Raw genomic sequence first — 18,626 nt, forward strand, 5'->3', positions numbered from 1 at the left:
ACGAATATTTATTTACAATAAATGTGGAACAAAAGTTCGTTGATAAATCAAGAAGCCAGGAGAGTGGAGACAGGGCCCGCTTCAGGCGGTGGAAACTGGGAGCTAGAGTGCAGTTGGAACCAGGCAGGTGGAGTAGGAACTGATAGGAATCCAAGGCAGGAACCGGTGCCAGGTGGCCGCAAACGGAGCTGAGGACAGAGGTGTGTTCTGAGAAGACGAGGAGACAAAGTTGAGTAGATGCACTCATAACACAGGAGGCTCAATTAAGGAATGCTCTGAGTTCAGCAATGCAGTGCAGCAGCATGACAATGAAGCAGTTCAGATTTAGCTGACACTTGCTCAGAATTGTTCAGCATCAGAAATGGCTTGATAGTTCTTATGAGGTGAGCATAAAGTTTTGTTCAGTTTCAGGAATTACAGAGAAGGAATATACAAATGTAGTTCTCAGGCTGGTGTCCTGTGAGAGCGGAATCTCAGGATCGCAGACGAACAGCAAACTTAGCTGAGCGTCCCCGAATAGATGTAGCAGAATGCGGGAGTGAACAGGCATTGCAGCATGGAAGCCAGCAGAGGAAGGCATCTGGAAACACCGAAAATATCAAAAACTCTATTGCGGAAAATAGAGCGGCCAGGTTACCTCGTGAAGAAGCTGCAGGAAGCTCAGGATTCACACTGAGGAATTCTCTGTGAAATCTCACTGAGATTCTGGCACTGGTGAGCTGGAAACCAGGGTTTAAATACACTGCGGATAATGAGAAGCAGGTGAATCACAGGTGCGAGAACAGGTACCTCAGCTCCGCTTGCGCGCCGCCTGGAGGGAAAACGCACAACACACAAAAGGACAGACAAGGCAAGGGGCCAAAGCACCCCACAACAATCTGTCCAATTTTCAAAATAAAGCACCACGTAGACTATGGATCATATTTAATGCCATTAATAAAAACTGTAACAATATTAAACACAAAACCAACAACTACAAATAAAGAAACCTTAACTACACCAACTACTCCACCGTGGTAGGAGAACAAAATCCACAGAAGAATGTAGTGGTTTTAGGGAAACAAACGCTCTGCTAGGGATCTGATGGATGATTAATATCCCATATATGCAACTTCGTAAAGCCGCAGCTGGTGGAGTTTGTGCCTGATCACCTTGTTGTGAGAGCAGTATCAAATGATGTACTGGCGCAAAGCAGTTAGCTTGTTGCTACGTGCTTTGAGTTGATATTTCAGGCAGGAAAATGTTGGATAGTCCAAACTTTCCAGACATCAGTTGTTGCACAGACTGGCATTCCATCCGCGTGTCTTTTACATTAACAGTTCCCGCTGACAGGGACTAACAGTGTCGTCTTCTTTGTGTTTACAGAGCTACCATGGACAGAGCAATGGCCAGGCATCATGGAATGCCATTAATCTGATCCCCAGCCTGTATCCATCTGTTTATGGAACACTTTATTCTCCATGGGAGCAGAATGTTAAAACATGATTTGCTTCTTTGATAGCTGCCTCCATTCTGGGCCAGACAGCACGTGACTGTATGCCAGCATAAGGTTAACTGTGACTGCACTGGAATGAATTGGTTTTGATCCAGTTATTCATTTATTTCATAAATTTTGTATTTTTCAGAGGTGTGGTGATGGTTGTTATCTTGCATCAGAGCGCCACCACCTGCTGCACACTGTGTATAAGCACAGATCGCTTACAACCCCAATTCCAATGAATTTGAGACGTTGTGTAAAATGTAAATAAAATACACCACAAAGACAAGATATTTAATGTTCAAACTGATAAACTTTATTGTTTTTGTGCAAATATTTGCTCATTTTGAAATGGATGCCTGCAACATGTTTCAAAAAAGCTGGGACAGCGGTATGTTTACCACTGTGTTACATCACCTTTCCTTCTAACAACACTCAATAAGCGTTTGGGAACTGAGGACACTAATTGTTGAAGTTTTGTAGGTGGAATTCTTTCCCATTCTTGCTTGTTGTACGACTTCAGTTGTTCAACAGTCCGGGGTCTCCATTGTCATATTTTTGCGTCACAGTGTGCCACACATTTTCAATGAGTGACAGGTCTGGACTGCAGGCAGGCCAGTCTAGTACCCGCACTCTTTTACTATGAAGCCACACTGTTGTAACACGTGCAGAATGTGGCTTGGCATTGTCGTGCTGAAATAATCAGGGACGTCCCTGAAAAAAAATGTTGCTTGGATGGCAGCATGTGTTGCTCCAAAACCTGGATGTACCTTTCAGTACTGATTGTGCCATCACAGATGTGTAAGTTGCCCATGCCATGGGCACTAACACCCCCCCATACCATCACAGATGCTGGCTTTTTAACTTTGCGCTGGTAACAATCTGGATGGTCTTTTTCCTCTTTTGTCTGGAGGACACGATGTCCATGATTTCCAGAAACAATTTGAAATGTGGACTCATCAGACCACGGCACACTTTTCCATTTTGCGTCTGTCAATTTCAAATGAGCTCAGGCCCAGAGAAGGCGGCGGCATTTCTGGATGTTGTTGATGTACGGCTTTCGCTTTGCATGGTAGCGTTTTAACTTGCACTTGCAGATGTAGCGACAAACTGTGACAACTGAAAATGGTTTAGTGAAGTGTTCCTGAGCCCACGCAGTAAGATCCTTTACATAATGATGTTGGTTTTTAATGCAGTGCCACCTGAGGGATTGAAGGTCACGGGCATTCAGTGTTGGTTTTCGGCCTTGCCGCTTACGTGTAGAAAGTCCTCCAGATTTTCGGAATCTTCGGATTATATTATGGACTGTAGATGATGGAATCCCTAAATTCCTTGCAATTGAAGTTGAGAAACATTGTTCTTAAACTGTTGGACTGTTTTTTTTTTTCACGCAGTTGTTCACAAAGAGGTGATCCTTGCCCCATCTTTGCTTGTGAACAGCTGAGCCTTTTGGGGATGCTCCTTTTATACCCAATCATGACACTCACCTGTTTCTAATTAGGTGTTCTTGAGCATTCATCAACTTTTCCAGTCTTTTGTTGCCCCGTCCCAACTTTTTTGAAACGTGTTGCAGGCATCCATTTCAAAATGAGCAAATATTTGCCCAAAAACAAAAAGGCCAACAGTTTGAACATTAAATATGTTGTCTTTGTGGTATATTCAATTGAACATAGGTTGAAGAGGATTTGCAAATCATTGTATTCAGTTTTTATTTATGTTTTACACAACATCCCAACTTCATTGGAATTGGGGTTGTAAAACAATAAACCTGGACCGTGTCATGAAGGACATTGGATTAAACCAGTCCTTCATAAGACGTTAAACTGAAAGAAGAGTAATGGGTGTTATGAAGCAGAGGAGCTGAGGTGATTAACGAGGACTTTGTTTTTCATGCTGATGAGGAACCATCAGGCGTGAGCGAGCAGCTGATATCAGTCTGCCCGGTTACTGTGACTTCTCCTGAGAGCTTGTGTCGGCATCTGCTGGTTGTTGTGTAACTCTGATAAATGTCTGCAGATAAGAGGAGCTAGATCCAACGGACGGGAGTTTCTGATACTGAAGATGGAGAGATGATGTGAGGGATGTCATGACCTCCTATGCGATAGGTGCAATTGAACCGTCGTCCTTTCTGACTCCTCTCACATGGGTCGGAGGCTCTGCGCCCGGATTGCTGGAATGTGGGATTACTGTGGCGACATTCCCAAGTGCGTCTTGGATTTATCCCGAGGAGAATGGCACAGAGGCTGAGCTCAAGGTCGCCTGATGACATTGCTCGTGGTAGAGCATTGCTGAAAGGAGATGTTCAGCTCAGCATGTGGTTCTAGTGGTTTTTATGTGAGTAGACAAAGAAATCAGGGCTGAAGATTGTCATTTGGCTCAAGTATCAGCACTGCGACTGATTTATTTTGCATTTATGATATCGGCCAGATGTGATTATCATTTGAGGTGAAGGTCGTTCTTGGATTCTTCTGGTCACGTTCTGCTGCTTATCCTGGTCATGGTGACAGCAGGCCAAGCAGTTCGTCCCACACTTCCATATCCTCAGCCTCACACTTTTCCTGGGGTATCCTGACGTAACCCCACGACACGCTGCATAATCCCTGCAGCGTGTCGTGGGTTTTCCCCGGAGCCTCTCCCTGTTGGACCTGCCTGGAAGACTGCTAGATGCGTGAATCACCTCAGCTGGCTCCTTTCAATGTGAAGAAGCAGCGACTCTACTCAGAGTCCCTCCCAGATATTCTACTTGACAGGATTTGCTGGTCAACTCACTCATAATATTCTTAGTTATCGTAAGAACCAGCTCATCGTTTGCGAGGTCAGGATTGATATGGTGGTCAATCATCTCAGTTTGTGTGATATTGGGGTTCTGTAACACTTACAGCGACTGATAGGGGAAACTCATGTAGCATTTTCTGGTGCTGCACAAGACGAGCATTTTTATTGGTGAATGCCGTTAGAGTTCACTCAGTCATCATAACTAAATCAACCACTGCATGATCCAGACTAAAGGTGCCTCGGTGTTGAGGACCTCAGCAACGGGAAAAAGGTTCGAACACGCCCACATATCACCTGGCTGTGGCTAGTAAATGGCAACTTTAAGAAGGGGGGAAAGAAGTGGTTCTCTTTCTGGGTGCTTGTCATCCAGGACGCAAGGTTGTTCAGTAGTAGAGTGTATGTGACGTCACGCTGTACCAGAGTTTCATCCTAGACCTGACATTCCCTGGCAACTAAGCACAACCATGTGTGATGATTCACAGTAGATGACAACCAATAAATTTACAGTAATTGTTCCCCTGTATAAATCTCCATAGTTACAGCAGATGGACATCTCACTGAAATTCTCCAGCACTGACATGTTGAGGCAACTGTAGCGTGGCATCAACTCTGCAGCACATTCATGACAGTACATGAGGTTGAGTCTCAGAGCATCTGCTGGTGCCGTGGGTGACTGTGCAGCAAGACTCCCTCAATTTCCATGTGGGAGTCTTCCCAAGGGATTAATAAAGTTCTATCTAATCTAATCACTGTTATCACCACACGACCAAGCTGCTACCCAGGCCGACCATCGGCTCATCCACAACTCTCCAAAATAATCGTCTGTCTGCAGCCAGGTGAAATGTGGGCGTGTCCTTATCAGCACTGAGGCGCCTGTGTGCTGGATCATGTACAGAGAAACGTGTCACATGTACAAAGTGTCGTAGGTGACGCTTCTCATCTCTATGAAATGATTATTCATTCACAAGTTCTTGAGTTCTTTTATTTCCAATTTGTGCATCCAGCCGTTGATTGCTGATGACTCAGACTCGTGCTGCTCTTTGGCTTCAGCAGCGAGTTGGCAGCCTATCCCTTTGGTTTACCGCGAGTCCTTTCACCAAAACCTCTCCTCTAATTTTCCATCCTTGGAGCTCCTGGTCTTAAAAAAAAGGATGCCATCGGGGTGGAGCCGGTGCTGCTGTGATGAACTGATTGGATAATTTCATCCATACGGGAGCGTTCAGATGTGATTAAAGTAACGGAATGGCATTTGTCAAAGGTCACTGAGGTAAATGCACAAAGCTGTCTTTGTTTTAAACATGTTTACCAGGTTTGAATGGGACTTGGTATTCGTTTGTTTTCTGTGCGTTTATTGGTCAGATGGCCAGCAGGAACTTTGTTTGCCAGCTTTGTTTGCCGCGAACAGAATCAGTCAGTACGTGAGATCATATATAGAAGTCAAAAAACACTTCAGCAGATTTTTTCCTGAGCTACTGAGATCACAAAGAACACACACAAAAAAAGAAATTTTACAGAAAGTGACAAATATTAAAGGTTGAAAAAAGTGGAAACCGAAACATTTTTTTTTTTAATTTTCAAGCTTGTAACAAATAATCAAAATAAAAGTAAATAAAATAAAAATGTAAATAAACAAGCTCGGCTGGTCAGGTAGAGATAAAGATGAGAAAGCACAGGGACGCACTGAACGGCCCGTCAGCAAAACAAAACAAAAAAACCCTTTTGTGTTGTTGGTATTGTGGTGTGGAGCTTTGTGTTTGTGTGTTCATGGTGTGAGTTTGCAGCAGACAGAAATTAGTTTCACGTACTGCAGAGGGTAAGTGTGTTTGCAGAGAGCACGAAGTTTGTGAGAGAAAGAGACCGACAGAGAGAGAGAGACAGTCAGATGTCTTTTCAGTTGTAAGTAAGATAATGCACACTGACCCCAAGAAACCTCTTGATTTTGGTAGCAAAAGATCAAAGGTCAACATCACTGAAGCACACTTTCTAAAAAATATTGATAGTGCAATAACTTACATTTTAGCCACCTGATTGTCACCAAACTTGGTGTGTTCGATACACTGTATCGAACAAGGCTACTGTTATTTAGGTCATAAGATCAAAGGTCAAGGTCACTGGAGAATACTTTGTAAAAAAAAAAAATTCTGAGTGCAGTAACAGCTGTCCTACATGCCTAATTGTTACCAAACGTGGAATTTGTGTTAAGCCTGGTGACCCCAAGAAGCTTATTGCTTTGGGAGTTAAAAGGTCAAAGGTCAAAATCACTGAACTGTACTTTGTAAAATCCTTGTTCAGAATAGTGTCACTTGTCCTTGGTACGTTTCTCAAAGTTTGCCGTGGGTTACTTCAGACTGTGTGCTTGTTATACGTATTTGTGTGTTCTTAGTTTTGACATGTTGTGACATCTCTCAACCACCGTACATTTGGGTAACTAGCTGATGCAGTAACGGCAGCAGGTACCACAACAGGTCGCCACATCACCGAGCTGTTAGCCGCGCTCATTCCATGAGAGTGAACAGATAACACAGACGACGCCACACCCACTGACCAATGGCAGACACCCCCAACTCAGACGTGCCGTTATGTCACGGCGTCACTTGATTTCAAGTGTAAACGGTGGATCGTGATCAATTTAAGTGCAGGAAGCTGTGCTGGGAACATGAATATTTGGGTTTTGTGTCCCCTCGCTTCCATTTCCTGCCATCACTCAGGCAGGTTGGCCAAAGTTTCGGCTTTTTTCCCCCCATCTGGTCTTAATTTCCTTTTCATTACATGTGTCTGGCCGTGACTCTGAGAGCTCAGAGTTTTTACTCTTGTTCGCCTTCCTGCTCACTGCCTTCTGTTCTATTAGCGCCGAATGATGCCGCTCTGTAAACACGCCGCCGCTCACACAGACAGCTATCTGAGCTGTGTTACCATGGAAACGCTTTCAATTAAGTATCTGTAATTACTTAGAACACAATTAAACCAAACACTCACTGCAGAGAGAAGTGTTAAAACATTTAAGGTTTCACCATTTTATTTTGCATGTATTAAATAAAGATTTTTTTTTTTTCTTTGATTGTTCACTTTTAACAAGAATACAAATCTTCTGATCCATGGCTGTTTTGTGCATTTCTTTCAAAAGATTTTTGAAAGAAATTTTAAAAATATTTAGAATGTTTTTCATTGGTTGATTTAATCCGATTACGGTGTAAAACAACATTGCGGGTTAGAAAATAAATAATAAATTGTGAAATAAATATCACGTTTCAGATGTCATCTCTTTGGTTGGAGCACCACATGTGAGACCAGAGGTTGTGGTTCATCATGTCAGCCTATGGGGTTGGTTGGGGGCGCACTTCTGAGGAGAATCACAACCAATTAGCTTGCAGCCATGGCGTTGCCATGGAAACCGTTACTAGGACACAGCAACAGTCTAATGGAGTCCAAATGGTTGTAATTCACAGTTAACTGGAGGCATGACTTTAGCCAAATGGATTTTTTGGGGGGGGGTGTTAAGTTGTGGTGATGCTTGTGCTCCTGTGTGAGCGCCCCCTATAGGATGCAGCAGTGTGGAGCATCACACAGCTCTGTTGTCCTTTTAAAATGGTCATGAAATAATCTGTGTTTTGACACATGTGACCTCCAGTTTTTACGCTTGCATGGCGGCATGCATGGCGGCATGCACGGCGGCGGTCACGCAGTGCCGGCCCAGTGTTAATGTTTTCAGTCCCGTGTTCCCGTGTGTGTCTGTGAACAGTACAACTCTGAGCTTTAATCTTATTTGGACCAAACTTTGTGGAATGAGTGAGGATCATCCAAAGAAAATAGGATTTTTGTTTTTGGAATAATCTATTGAAAGTCAAGATCACAGACCGAGGTCAAGATTTTGGCTCAGTGCTTATAGACGGGTGATATTTTGGAGGACTGTTTTGAGTAACTGAATGAAAAACTGTGGTTTGTCTTAATCTCTAATAGAAATTCTTACTGTGCTGTTCCATTGGTCATGTGACCTTTGACCTTATGTGACCTTGATAGAGCAAACTCATTTGGAATGGCCATTGTGAAGAACTGGTCAAACATACGCCTATAGTAACTGTTAAACACTAATATGAAGTAATACATTACCTTCCCATTGGTCATATGACCTTTGACCCTTTGACTTTGGACCCTGATTGACCTTGATAGGTCAAGCTCATTTATAGTAGCTGTTTTTCCGAATTCTTTAAAGATAGACTTATGCTTAAACATGAATCTGAAGTCCTATTTTTGCCTTTTTATTGGTTGCATGACCTTTGACCTTGGAAGACCACATTATTGTGGTGACAGGCTCCACAATAACGTTGTGTCTGGCACCACCTTAACCAGGTTAATGGAGGAGATAAATGAAAATGTCTTTTGCATTTATCTCTTCCGTAATTGTTTATGTAGATCTTCCTCACAGGTTGTCTGGTTTGTTATAAAATGAGTTTGAAGTGTGAATTAAGTGCAGCTAATATATATATCAGGGGAGAGAACAGCGCCACTGACAGAAGTGGGCCAGTAAATGTCTGAGTGGGTCAGGAATGGAAACACAGACACATAAAAATGTGAGAAGGTGACACCTGAAGGCCTGGAATCACCTTGCTGTCTCTGTTTTCACGTTGTGTGGAGATCCAGGCATGAGGCAGAGATGACTGTGTGTGCAAACAGACGTTAAACAGACAGAGCTCTGGAGCGCTGCAGAGAGCCGGCACGGTGTTAACAGCCAGCTGCATGCTGGGATTTATGTCTGTGGATCCTCGTGAACACGGGCAGATCTGCACAGAACAATATTTGTCATGTAAATATTACAACTGCTGTTCACGTGCACTTTGCATGAATATGGGTCAGTCTGTCAGCGAGGGGACGTTAACATGAGGCATTCAAAGATGCTTGTACAGGAGACGAATCAGCAGTGTCTTCTCTTAAAGCCACATGACACTTTATTTACACTTAAAGTTACATTAAAAGGAAACATGCATGGGTCTTTTTTTTTGGGGGGGGGGGGGGGGGGGCGTTAATGAATTATTCTTTTTATATGTTTCTGTTCTTAAAATTCTTCCTGTCAAATATTTTGGATTATGGTCGCTCTGAGGAGTTGGTTAAAAATACACTTGCAGCGTCACCTTCCTATTGGCCACATGACCTAACAGGTCAAAGTCAAGGTCATAACTGTCCAGTCAAACATTTCTGAGTAAAATAGTAAGACCCTTCGACTGCCCCCTTGTGTTCACTCGGGGTCACCACAGCAGATCCGAGGTGGGTCTGCATGTTGATTTGGAACACGTTTCACACTGGATGCCCTTCCTGACGCAACTCCACATTAGATGGAGAAATGTGGCAGGGGTGGGATTTGAACCAGAAACCTTCTGCACTGAACCCAAGTGCACTGAACCCGGTGGACGGATGGTTTGTTAGTCATCGGGGATAAAATGTAAAACCCTATTTTGTGAATCTAAAACTATAATTTATGACTTTTCTGATCGCAGCCAGTGACAGAAATATCCAAACGGAGTGGTTTTCTCACAGAAACATGCTGATGTCGTGGGTTTTTCCTGCTTATTATCCGTTAGTCATCACCACAGCTCTCAGACGACTGCCAGCGTCTCTTCTGGCTTCAATGCGCAGTTTGTTTGTTCTGAATCCAGAAGCATGAAGCTAATTTTAAAAAGAACCCTGCTGTATTCAGGCAGCAAGAAAATTAAAAAGGTACAGCTTAACACGTAACAGTCTAACACGTTATAGGTTAACACGTTACGGATGAACATGTTACATCTTAACACATAACAGTCTAACACATTTTAGGTTAACACTTTATGGATGAACATGTTACAGCTTAACATGTTACAGTCTAACACGTTATAGGTTAACGTGTTACGGATGAACATGTTACAGCTTAACACGTAACAGTCTAACACGTTATAGGTTAACACGTTATGGATGAACATGTTACAGCTTAACACGTTACAGTCTAACACATTATAGGTTAACACGTTACGGATGAACACGTTACAGCTTAACACGTAACAGTCTAACATGTTGTAGGTTATGTTACAGCTTAACACGTAACAGTCTAACACGTTACAGATGAACATGTTACAGCTTAACACGTAACAGTCTAACACATTGTAGGTTAACACGTTACAGATGAACACATTACAGCTTAACACGTAACAGTCTAACACGTTATAGGTTAACATGTTATTGATGAACATGTTGCAGCTTAACACGTAACAGTCTAACACCTTATAGGTTAACGTGTTACGGATGAACATGTTACAGCTTAACACGTAACACTCTAACACGTTATAGGTTAACGCGTTACGGATGAACATGTTACAGCTTAACGTAACAGTCTAACACGTTATAGGTTAACACATTACAGATGAACATGTTACAGCTGAACACGTAACAGTCTAACACGTTATAGGTTAACACGTTACGGATGAACATGTTACAGCTGAACACGTAACAGTCTAACACGTTATAGGTTAACACGTTACGGATGAACATGTTACAGCTGAACACGTAACAGTCTAACACGTTATAGGTTAACACGTTACGGATGAACAAGTTACAGCTTAACACGTAGCAGTCTAACATGTTGTAGGTTAACATGTTACATCTTAACACGTAACAGTCTAACACATTATAGGTTAACACGTTACAGATGAACATGTTACATCTTAACACGTAACAGTCTAACACATTATAGGTTAACACGTGACAGATGAACATGTTACATCTTAACACGTAACAGTCTAACACATTATAGGTTAACACTTTATGGATGAACATGTTACAGCTTAACATGTTACAGTCTAACACGTTATAGGTTAACGCGTTACGGATGAACATGTTACAGCTTAACACGTTACAGTCTAACACGTTATAGGTTAACACGTTACGGATGAACATGCTACAGCTTAACACGTTACAGTCTAACACGTTATAGGTTAACACGTTACGGATGAACATGTTACAGCTTAACACATTACAGTCTAACACGTTATAGGTTAACACGTTACGGATGAACATGCTACAGCTTAACACGTTACAGTCTAACACGTTATAGGTTAACACGTTACGGATGAACATGCTACAGCTTAACACGTTACAGTCTAACACGTTATAGGTTAACACGTTACGGATGAACATGCTGCAGCTTAACGTAACAGTCTAACACGTTATAGGTTAACACGTTACGGATGAACACGTTACAGCTTAACACGTAACAGTCTAACACGTTGTAGGTTAACATGTTACAGCTTAACACGTAACAGTCTAACACGTTGTAGGTTAACATGTTACAGCTTAACACATAACAGTCTAACACATTGTAGGTTAACACATTACAGATGAACACGTTACAGCTTAACACGTAACAGTCTAACACGTTACAGCTTAACACGTAACAGTCTAACACGTAACAGTCTAACACGTTACAGATGAACACGTTACAGCTTAACACGTAACAGTCTAACACGTTACAGATGAACACGTTACAGCTTAACACGTAACAGTCTAACACGTTACAGATGAACACGTTACATCTTAACACGTAACAGTCTAACATGTTATGGATGAACACATTACAGTCTAACATGTTATAGGTTAACACGTTACGGATGAACATGTTACAGCTTAACACGTTACAGTCTAACACGTTATAGGTTAACACGTTACAGCTTAACACGTAGCAGTCTAACACGTTATAGGTTAACACGTTACGGATGAACACGTTACAGCTTAACACGTAGCAGTCTAACACGTAGGTTAACATGTTACAGCTTAACACGTAACAGTCTAACACATTGTAGGTTAACACGTTACAGATGAACATGTTACAGCTTAACATGTAACAGTCTAACACATTGTAGGTTAACACGTTACAGATGAACATGTTACAGTCTAACACGTTACAGTCTGACACATTACAGGTTAACACGTTACAGATGAACATGTTACAGTCTAACACGTTACAGTCTGACACATTACAGGTTAACATGCTTCAAGTTAACATGTTACACGTTAACATATTACTGCCTAACACGTTACAGCTTGATATGTTACAACCTGGCATGTTACAGCCTAACGCATTACAGCCTAATATGTTACAGCTTAACACATTACAGGTCAACATATTACAGCCTAATATGTTACAGGTTTATAAGTTACACCCTAACACGCTACAGGTAATGTTACAGCTCAAAACGCTACAGGTTGACATGTTACAGGTTAACATGTTACAGTCTAACATATTACAGGTTAACATGCGCAGGTTAACATGCTACAGCCTAACATGCCACAGATCAACATTTTACATGTTGACATATTACAAGTTGACATGTTACAGCCTAATGCTACGTGGTACAGATTAACATGTTACAGGTTAACATGCTACAGGTTAAGACGTTGGATGGTGTTGGAAGACTTACTTTCTGTCGACCATCAATACAATGCTATATTTTAAATTAGAGAAAAATAACACAAATTTAAATTACAATATAGTTTGAAAAGAAAAACACATCATTTGCATATTTCCCTCAAATTATTAATTCATATAAATTTCTTATTAGACATGTTATCATGATACATCCGGATTTGTAAAACTTGACTTTGGTGTTTTTAAAATGCATTTTTCAATGTAGTCACTGTTAGAGAAGTTTAAGCGTAAACACGATGTCAGCTCTTGGCGTGAACGCTTTGGTCAAACTGGATTCATGCAGCAAATTCTGAGCTCGAGCTGTTTATAGTTTGCATCCCTTTGTCACCATATAAACATACAGCAGAGGGCAGAGTTCTCTTGAGAACAAACTTAAACCCAACTAGCTAGCACGAGCAGCGGTTTCAGAGCGTAAGATAATCTGATTAGCATGAAAGCTAGGACAGAGTTGTCTTGTTGGGTCCGACTGCATTTATTTATTCGTATTTTATCCTGCAGACATGGTTATTCATGTTTATGATGCCATTTGTCCTCTTTGGTTCCTCAGACGTATATCGGCTCCATCCTGGCGGCGGTGAACCCGTACCAGCCTCTGCCCGGCCTGTACGAGCGTCCAGCTGTGGAGCTGTACAGCCGTCACCACCTGGGAGAAATCTCGCCGCACATCTTTGCCATCGCTAACGAATGTTACCACTCGCTGTGGAAGAGGTCGCAGAACCAGTGTGTGCTGATCAGGTGGGTCACCTAGACCTGGTGGGATTGATGTGGAGGTGGTGATTGTCTGTGTCAGGAAAGATTTCCATTTCCAGCGTATTGTTACAGTTTTGGAGTTTGCTGTATAACGAGCACGATTCCCGTTATCTGGACTGTGGATATTCACAGGTTCCCTCACTGACCTCTTTGAAACTGAACTGTCACTCTGTTCACGCTTATTAAAAGATGATTGAATTGAAGTCTTCAGACACGTTCACTGATGTATAAATGTTGTTGCGTTCAGTGACCCAGTGTCACTGACCGAGTGGTACCCTCTAAAAATTGGTCCGCCCTGCCTTCACTGTGCATGTGACTCTCTACACCCAAAGCGATCAAACAGATTAATGTGATTATTAACCGTCAGATGACAAAGTAAAACCTCTTAAATCATTCTGAAGTCAGAAACGAGGCTGTTTTAAGCAGAAACGAAATGGCGTAGGCGCAGCAACGCGTCTGAGTCTGACGTGCTGCTGCTGCGCTCTGATCGCTTCCCCCTTCTTTTATTATGAAATAATGCTGAATTTCTGTGTAAATAATTGTTGTACAAAAGCTTCAGATATCTGTTGCTGAGAGAGATGATGAGTGGAGTGCAGTTTGAAGCAGAAACGAGGCGATAATCCGTGAATTGCTGCTGATGCTCGGAAATGACATGTGCGAATTGGGGGCAGAGGGGACCAACTTTAAAAGTAATTGTGTAGTTGTTGTTGCTTTTTTGTTTGGTTGGGGTTTTTTTCTGGGGGTGGGGGATGCAGTTAGTAATTTTTATGGAAACGTAGTATAATATATGACTTTTGTTTGTTCTTGGTCTGACACGATGTGTTGATATTATTATGTTGAATACATAAAAACGTCTATTTTCCTGGAATGCTTGAATGAGTCACAGTGTTTATATGTTAGTTTATATTTTTATGCACAAAGTTAGACTTTACGCCAAAAATGCCCAAAGATGCCTGAAGTTCATCTAGGTGGATTCCCGTCAAGGCTGTGCAAGGCCATAAACAAGCTTCTATAGAAAAATGACAGAAGTGTGTTTCTGATGACATTTTTCAGGAACCATGGATGTAAATGACGGTCAACACTCAGTGGAGTAGTTAACGGTGGAATACTGTTAACCACAGCTAGTTAGAGCTGCACACTGTCCAATGTGTATGACCAACAACTTCCAGAGTTTATCTTTCTTTGTGTGTGTGCACATTTGTGTGTCCATTTGTCTGTGTGTGTGTGTGTGTGTGTGTGTGTGTGTGTGTGTGTGTGTGTGTGTGTGTGTGTGTGTGTGTGTGTGTGTGTGTGTGGTGTGTGTGTGTGTGTGTGTGTTTGTAAAGGTGTGTGTGTGTGTGTGTGTGTGTGTGTGTGTGTGTGTGTAAAGGTGTGTGTGTGTTTGTAAAGGTGTGTGTGTGTTTGTAAAGGTGTGTGTGTGTTTGTAAAGGTGTGTGTGTGTGTGTGTGTGTGTGTGTGTGTGTGTGTGTGTGTGTGTGTGTGTGTTTGTAAAGATGTGAGTGTATGTTTGTGCATGGTTGTCTGTCTTTTGTGCATACGTGTGCATTTATGTGTGTACATTTGTGTGTGTGTGTTTGTATGAAAATTCAGTAAGGTATACCTTCTATTATACATTCCAATTCTAAGGCAGAACTCTAGTGTTTACTAAAGTGTATCTAAATATCTTAAAAAAAAAAAAAAAGAGTAGAGCCACTTAGGTGTCTGGTGTTGAGAACCAGGGATGCTCGATTGAAAAGTTTTTTTTTATCCCACGGGAACTCTTCCTACCGACCTAAGTTGCTCAAGAATATGGACAGCATGTATATAAGTGACATTTACACAATCAGGGCAGTATCATCATCATCAATTTCATCATCAATTTTATTTATATAGCGCCAAATCACAACAAACAGTTGCCCCAAGGCGCTTTATATTGTAAGGCAAGGCCATACAATAATTACGGAAAAACCCCAACGGTCAAAACGACCCCCTGTGAGCAAGCACTTGGCGACAGTGGGAAGGAAAAACTCCATTTTAACAGGAAGAAACCTCCAGCAGAACCAGGCTCAGGGAGGGGCAGTCTTCTGCTGGGACTGGTTGGGGCTGAGGGAGAGAACCAGGAAAAAGACATGCTGTGGAGGGGAGCAGAGATCAATCACTAATGATTAAATGCAGAGTGGTGCATACAGAGCAAAAAGAGAAAGAAACAGTGCATCATGGGAACCCCCCAGCAGTCTAAGTCTATAGCAGCATAACTAAGGGATGGTTCAGGGTCACCTGATCCAGCCCTAACTATAAGCTTTAGCAAAAAGGAAAGTTTTAAGCCTAATCTTAAAAGTAGAGAGGGTGTCTGTCTCCCTGATCTGAATTGGGAGCTGGTTCCACAGGAGAGGAGCCTGAAAGCTGAAGGCTCTGCCTCCCATTCTACTCTTACAAACCCTAGGAACTACAAGTAAGCCTGCAGTCTGAGAGCGAAGCGCTCTATTGGGGTGATATGGTACTATGAGGTCCCTAAGATAAGATGGGACCTGATTATTCAAAACCTTATAAGTAAGAAGAAGAATTTTAAATTCTATTCTAGAATTAACAGGAAGCCAATGAAGAGAGGCCAATATGCGTGAGATATGCTCTCTCCTTCTAGTCCCCGTTAGTACTCTAGCTGCAGCATTTTGAATTAACTGAAGGCTTTTCAGGGAACTTTTAGGACAACCTGATAATAATGAATTACAATAGTCCAGCCTAGAGGAAATAAATGCATGAATTAGTTTTTCAGCATCACTCTGAGACAAGACCTTTCTAATTTTAGAGATATTGCGTAAATGCAAAAAAGCAGTCCTACATATTTGTTTAATATGCGCTTTGAATGACATATCCTGATCAAAAATGACTCCAAGATTTCTCACAGTATTACTAGAGGTCAGGGTAATGCCATCCAGAGTAAGGATCTGGTTAGACACCATGTTTCATGGATAGATAAAGCTGGGTATCATCTGCGTAACAATGAAAATTTAAGCAATGCCGTCTAATAATACTGCCTAAGGGAAGCATGTATAAAGTGAATAAAATTGGTCCTAGCACAGAACCTTGTAGAACTCCATAATTAACCTTAGTCTGTGAAGAAGATTCCCCATTTACATGAACAAATTGTAATCTATTAGATAAATATGATTCAAACCACCGCAGCGCAGTGCCTTTAATACCTATGGCATGCTCTAATCTCTGTAATAAAATTTTATGGTCAACAGTATCAAAAGCAGCACTGAGGTCTAACAGAACAAGCACAGAGATGAGTCCACTGTCTGAGGCCATAAGAAGATCATTTGTAACCTTCACTAATGCTGTTTCTGTACTATGATGAATTCTAAAACCTGACTGAAACTCTTCAAATAGACCATTCCTCTGCAGATGATCAGTTAGCTGTTTTACAACTACCCTTTCAAGAATTTTTGAGAGAAAAGGAAGGTTGGAGATTGGCCTATAATTAGCTAAGATAGCTGGGTCAAGTGATGGCTTTTTAAGTAATGGTTTAATTACTGCCACCTTAAAAGCCTGTGGTACATAGCCAACTAATAAAGATAGATTGATCATATTTAAGATCGAAGCATTAAATAATGGTAGGGCTTCCTTGAGCAGCCTGGTAGGAATGGGGTCTAATAGACATGTTGATGGTTTGGATGAAGTAACTAATGAAAATAACTCAGGCAGAACAATCTGAGAGAAAGAGTCTAACCAAATACCGGCATCACTGAAAGCAGCCAAAGATAACGATACATCTTTGGGATGGTTATGAGTAATTTTTTCTCTAATAGTTAAAATTTTATTAGCAAAGAAAGTCATGAAGTCATTACTAGTTAAACTTAAAGGAATACTCAGCTCAATAGAGCTCTGACTCTTTGTCAGCCTGGCTACAGTGCTGAAAAGAAACCTGGGGTTGTTCTTATTTTCTTCAATTAGTGATGAGTAGTAAGATGTCCTAGCTTTACGGAGGGCTTTTTTATACAGCAACAGACTCTTTTTCCAGACTAAGTGAAGATCTTCTAAATTAGTGAGACGCCATTTCCTCTCCAACTTACGGGTTATCTGCTTTAAGCTGCGAGTTTGTGAGTTATACCACGGAGTCAGGCACTTCTGATTTAAAGCTCTCTTTTTCAGAGGAGCTACAGCATCCAAAGTTGTCTTCAATGAGGATGTAAAACTATTGACGAGATACTCTATCTCACTTACAGAGTTTAGGTAGCTACTCTGCACTGTGTTGGTATATGGCATTAGAGAACATAAAGAAAGAATCATATCCTTAAACCTAGTTACAGCGCTTTCTGAAAGACTTCTAGTGTAATGAAACTTATTCCCCACTGCTGGGTAGTCCATCAGAGTAAATGTAAATGTTATTAAGAAATGATCAGACAGAAGGGAGTTTTCAGGGAATACTGTTAAGTCTTCAATTTCCATACCATAAGTCAGAACAAGATCTAAGATATGATTAAAGTGGTGGGTGGACTCATTTACATTTTGAGCAAAGCCAATTGAGTCTAATAATAGATTAAATGCAGTGTTGAGGCTGTCATTCTCAGCATCTGTGTGGATGTTAAAATCGCCCACTATAATTATCTTATCTGAGCTAAGCACTAAGTCAGACAAAAGGTCTGAAAATTCACAGAGAAACTCACAGTAACGACCAGGAGGACGATAGATAACAACAAATAAAACTGGTTTTTGGGACTTCCAATTTGGATGGACAAGACTAAGAGTTAAGCTTTCAAATGAATTAAAGCTCTGTCTGGGATTAATTAATAAACTGGAATGGAAGATTGCTGCTAACCCTCCGCCTCGGCCCGTGCTACGAGTATTCTGGCAGTTAGTGTGACTCGGGGGTGTTGACTCATTTAAACTAACATATTCATCCTGCTGTAACCAGGTTTCTGTAAGGCAGAATAAATCAATATGTTGATCAGTTATTATATCATTTACTAACAGGGACTTAGAAGAGAGAGACCTAATGTTTAATAGACCACATTTAACTGTTTTAGTCTGTGGTGCAGTTGAAGGTGCTATATTATTTTTTCTTTTTGAGTTTTTATGCTTAAATAGATTTTTGCTGGTTATTGGTGGTCTGGGAGCAGGCACCGTCTCTACAGGGATGGGGTAATGAGGGGATGGCAGGGGGAGAGAAGCTGCAGAGAGGTGTGTAAGACTACAACT

The 18,626-nt window shown here is 41.5% G+C and overlaps 1 protein-coding gene across 1 annotated transcript in view; it reads left to right on the plus strand.

Moving 5' to 3' along the window:
• myo10 (myosin X) overlaps nt 1-18,626 on the plus strand; it is a 289,282-nt gene that overhangs the window by 94,283 nt on the left and 176,373 nt on the right. The window contains exon 4 of the mRNA XM_034183772.1: nt 13,246-13,433. Within this exon, the coding sequence (XP_034039663.1) occupies nt 13,246-13,433 (188 nt within the window). The remainder of the gene's footprint in view (nt 1-13,245; nt 13,434-18,626) is intronic.

This window comes from Thalassophryne amazonica, chromosome 12 (genome assembly GCF_902500255.1).
Source record: "Thalassophryne amazonica chromosome 12, fThaAma1.1, whole genome shotgun sequence".
NCBI lineage: Eukaryota > Metazoa > Chordata > Actinopteri > Batrachoidiformes > Batrachoididae > Thalassophryne > Thalassophryne amazonica.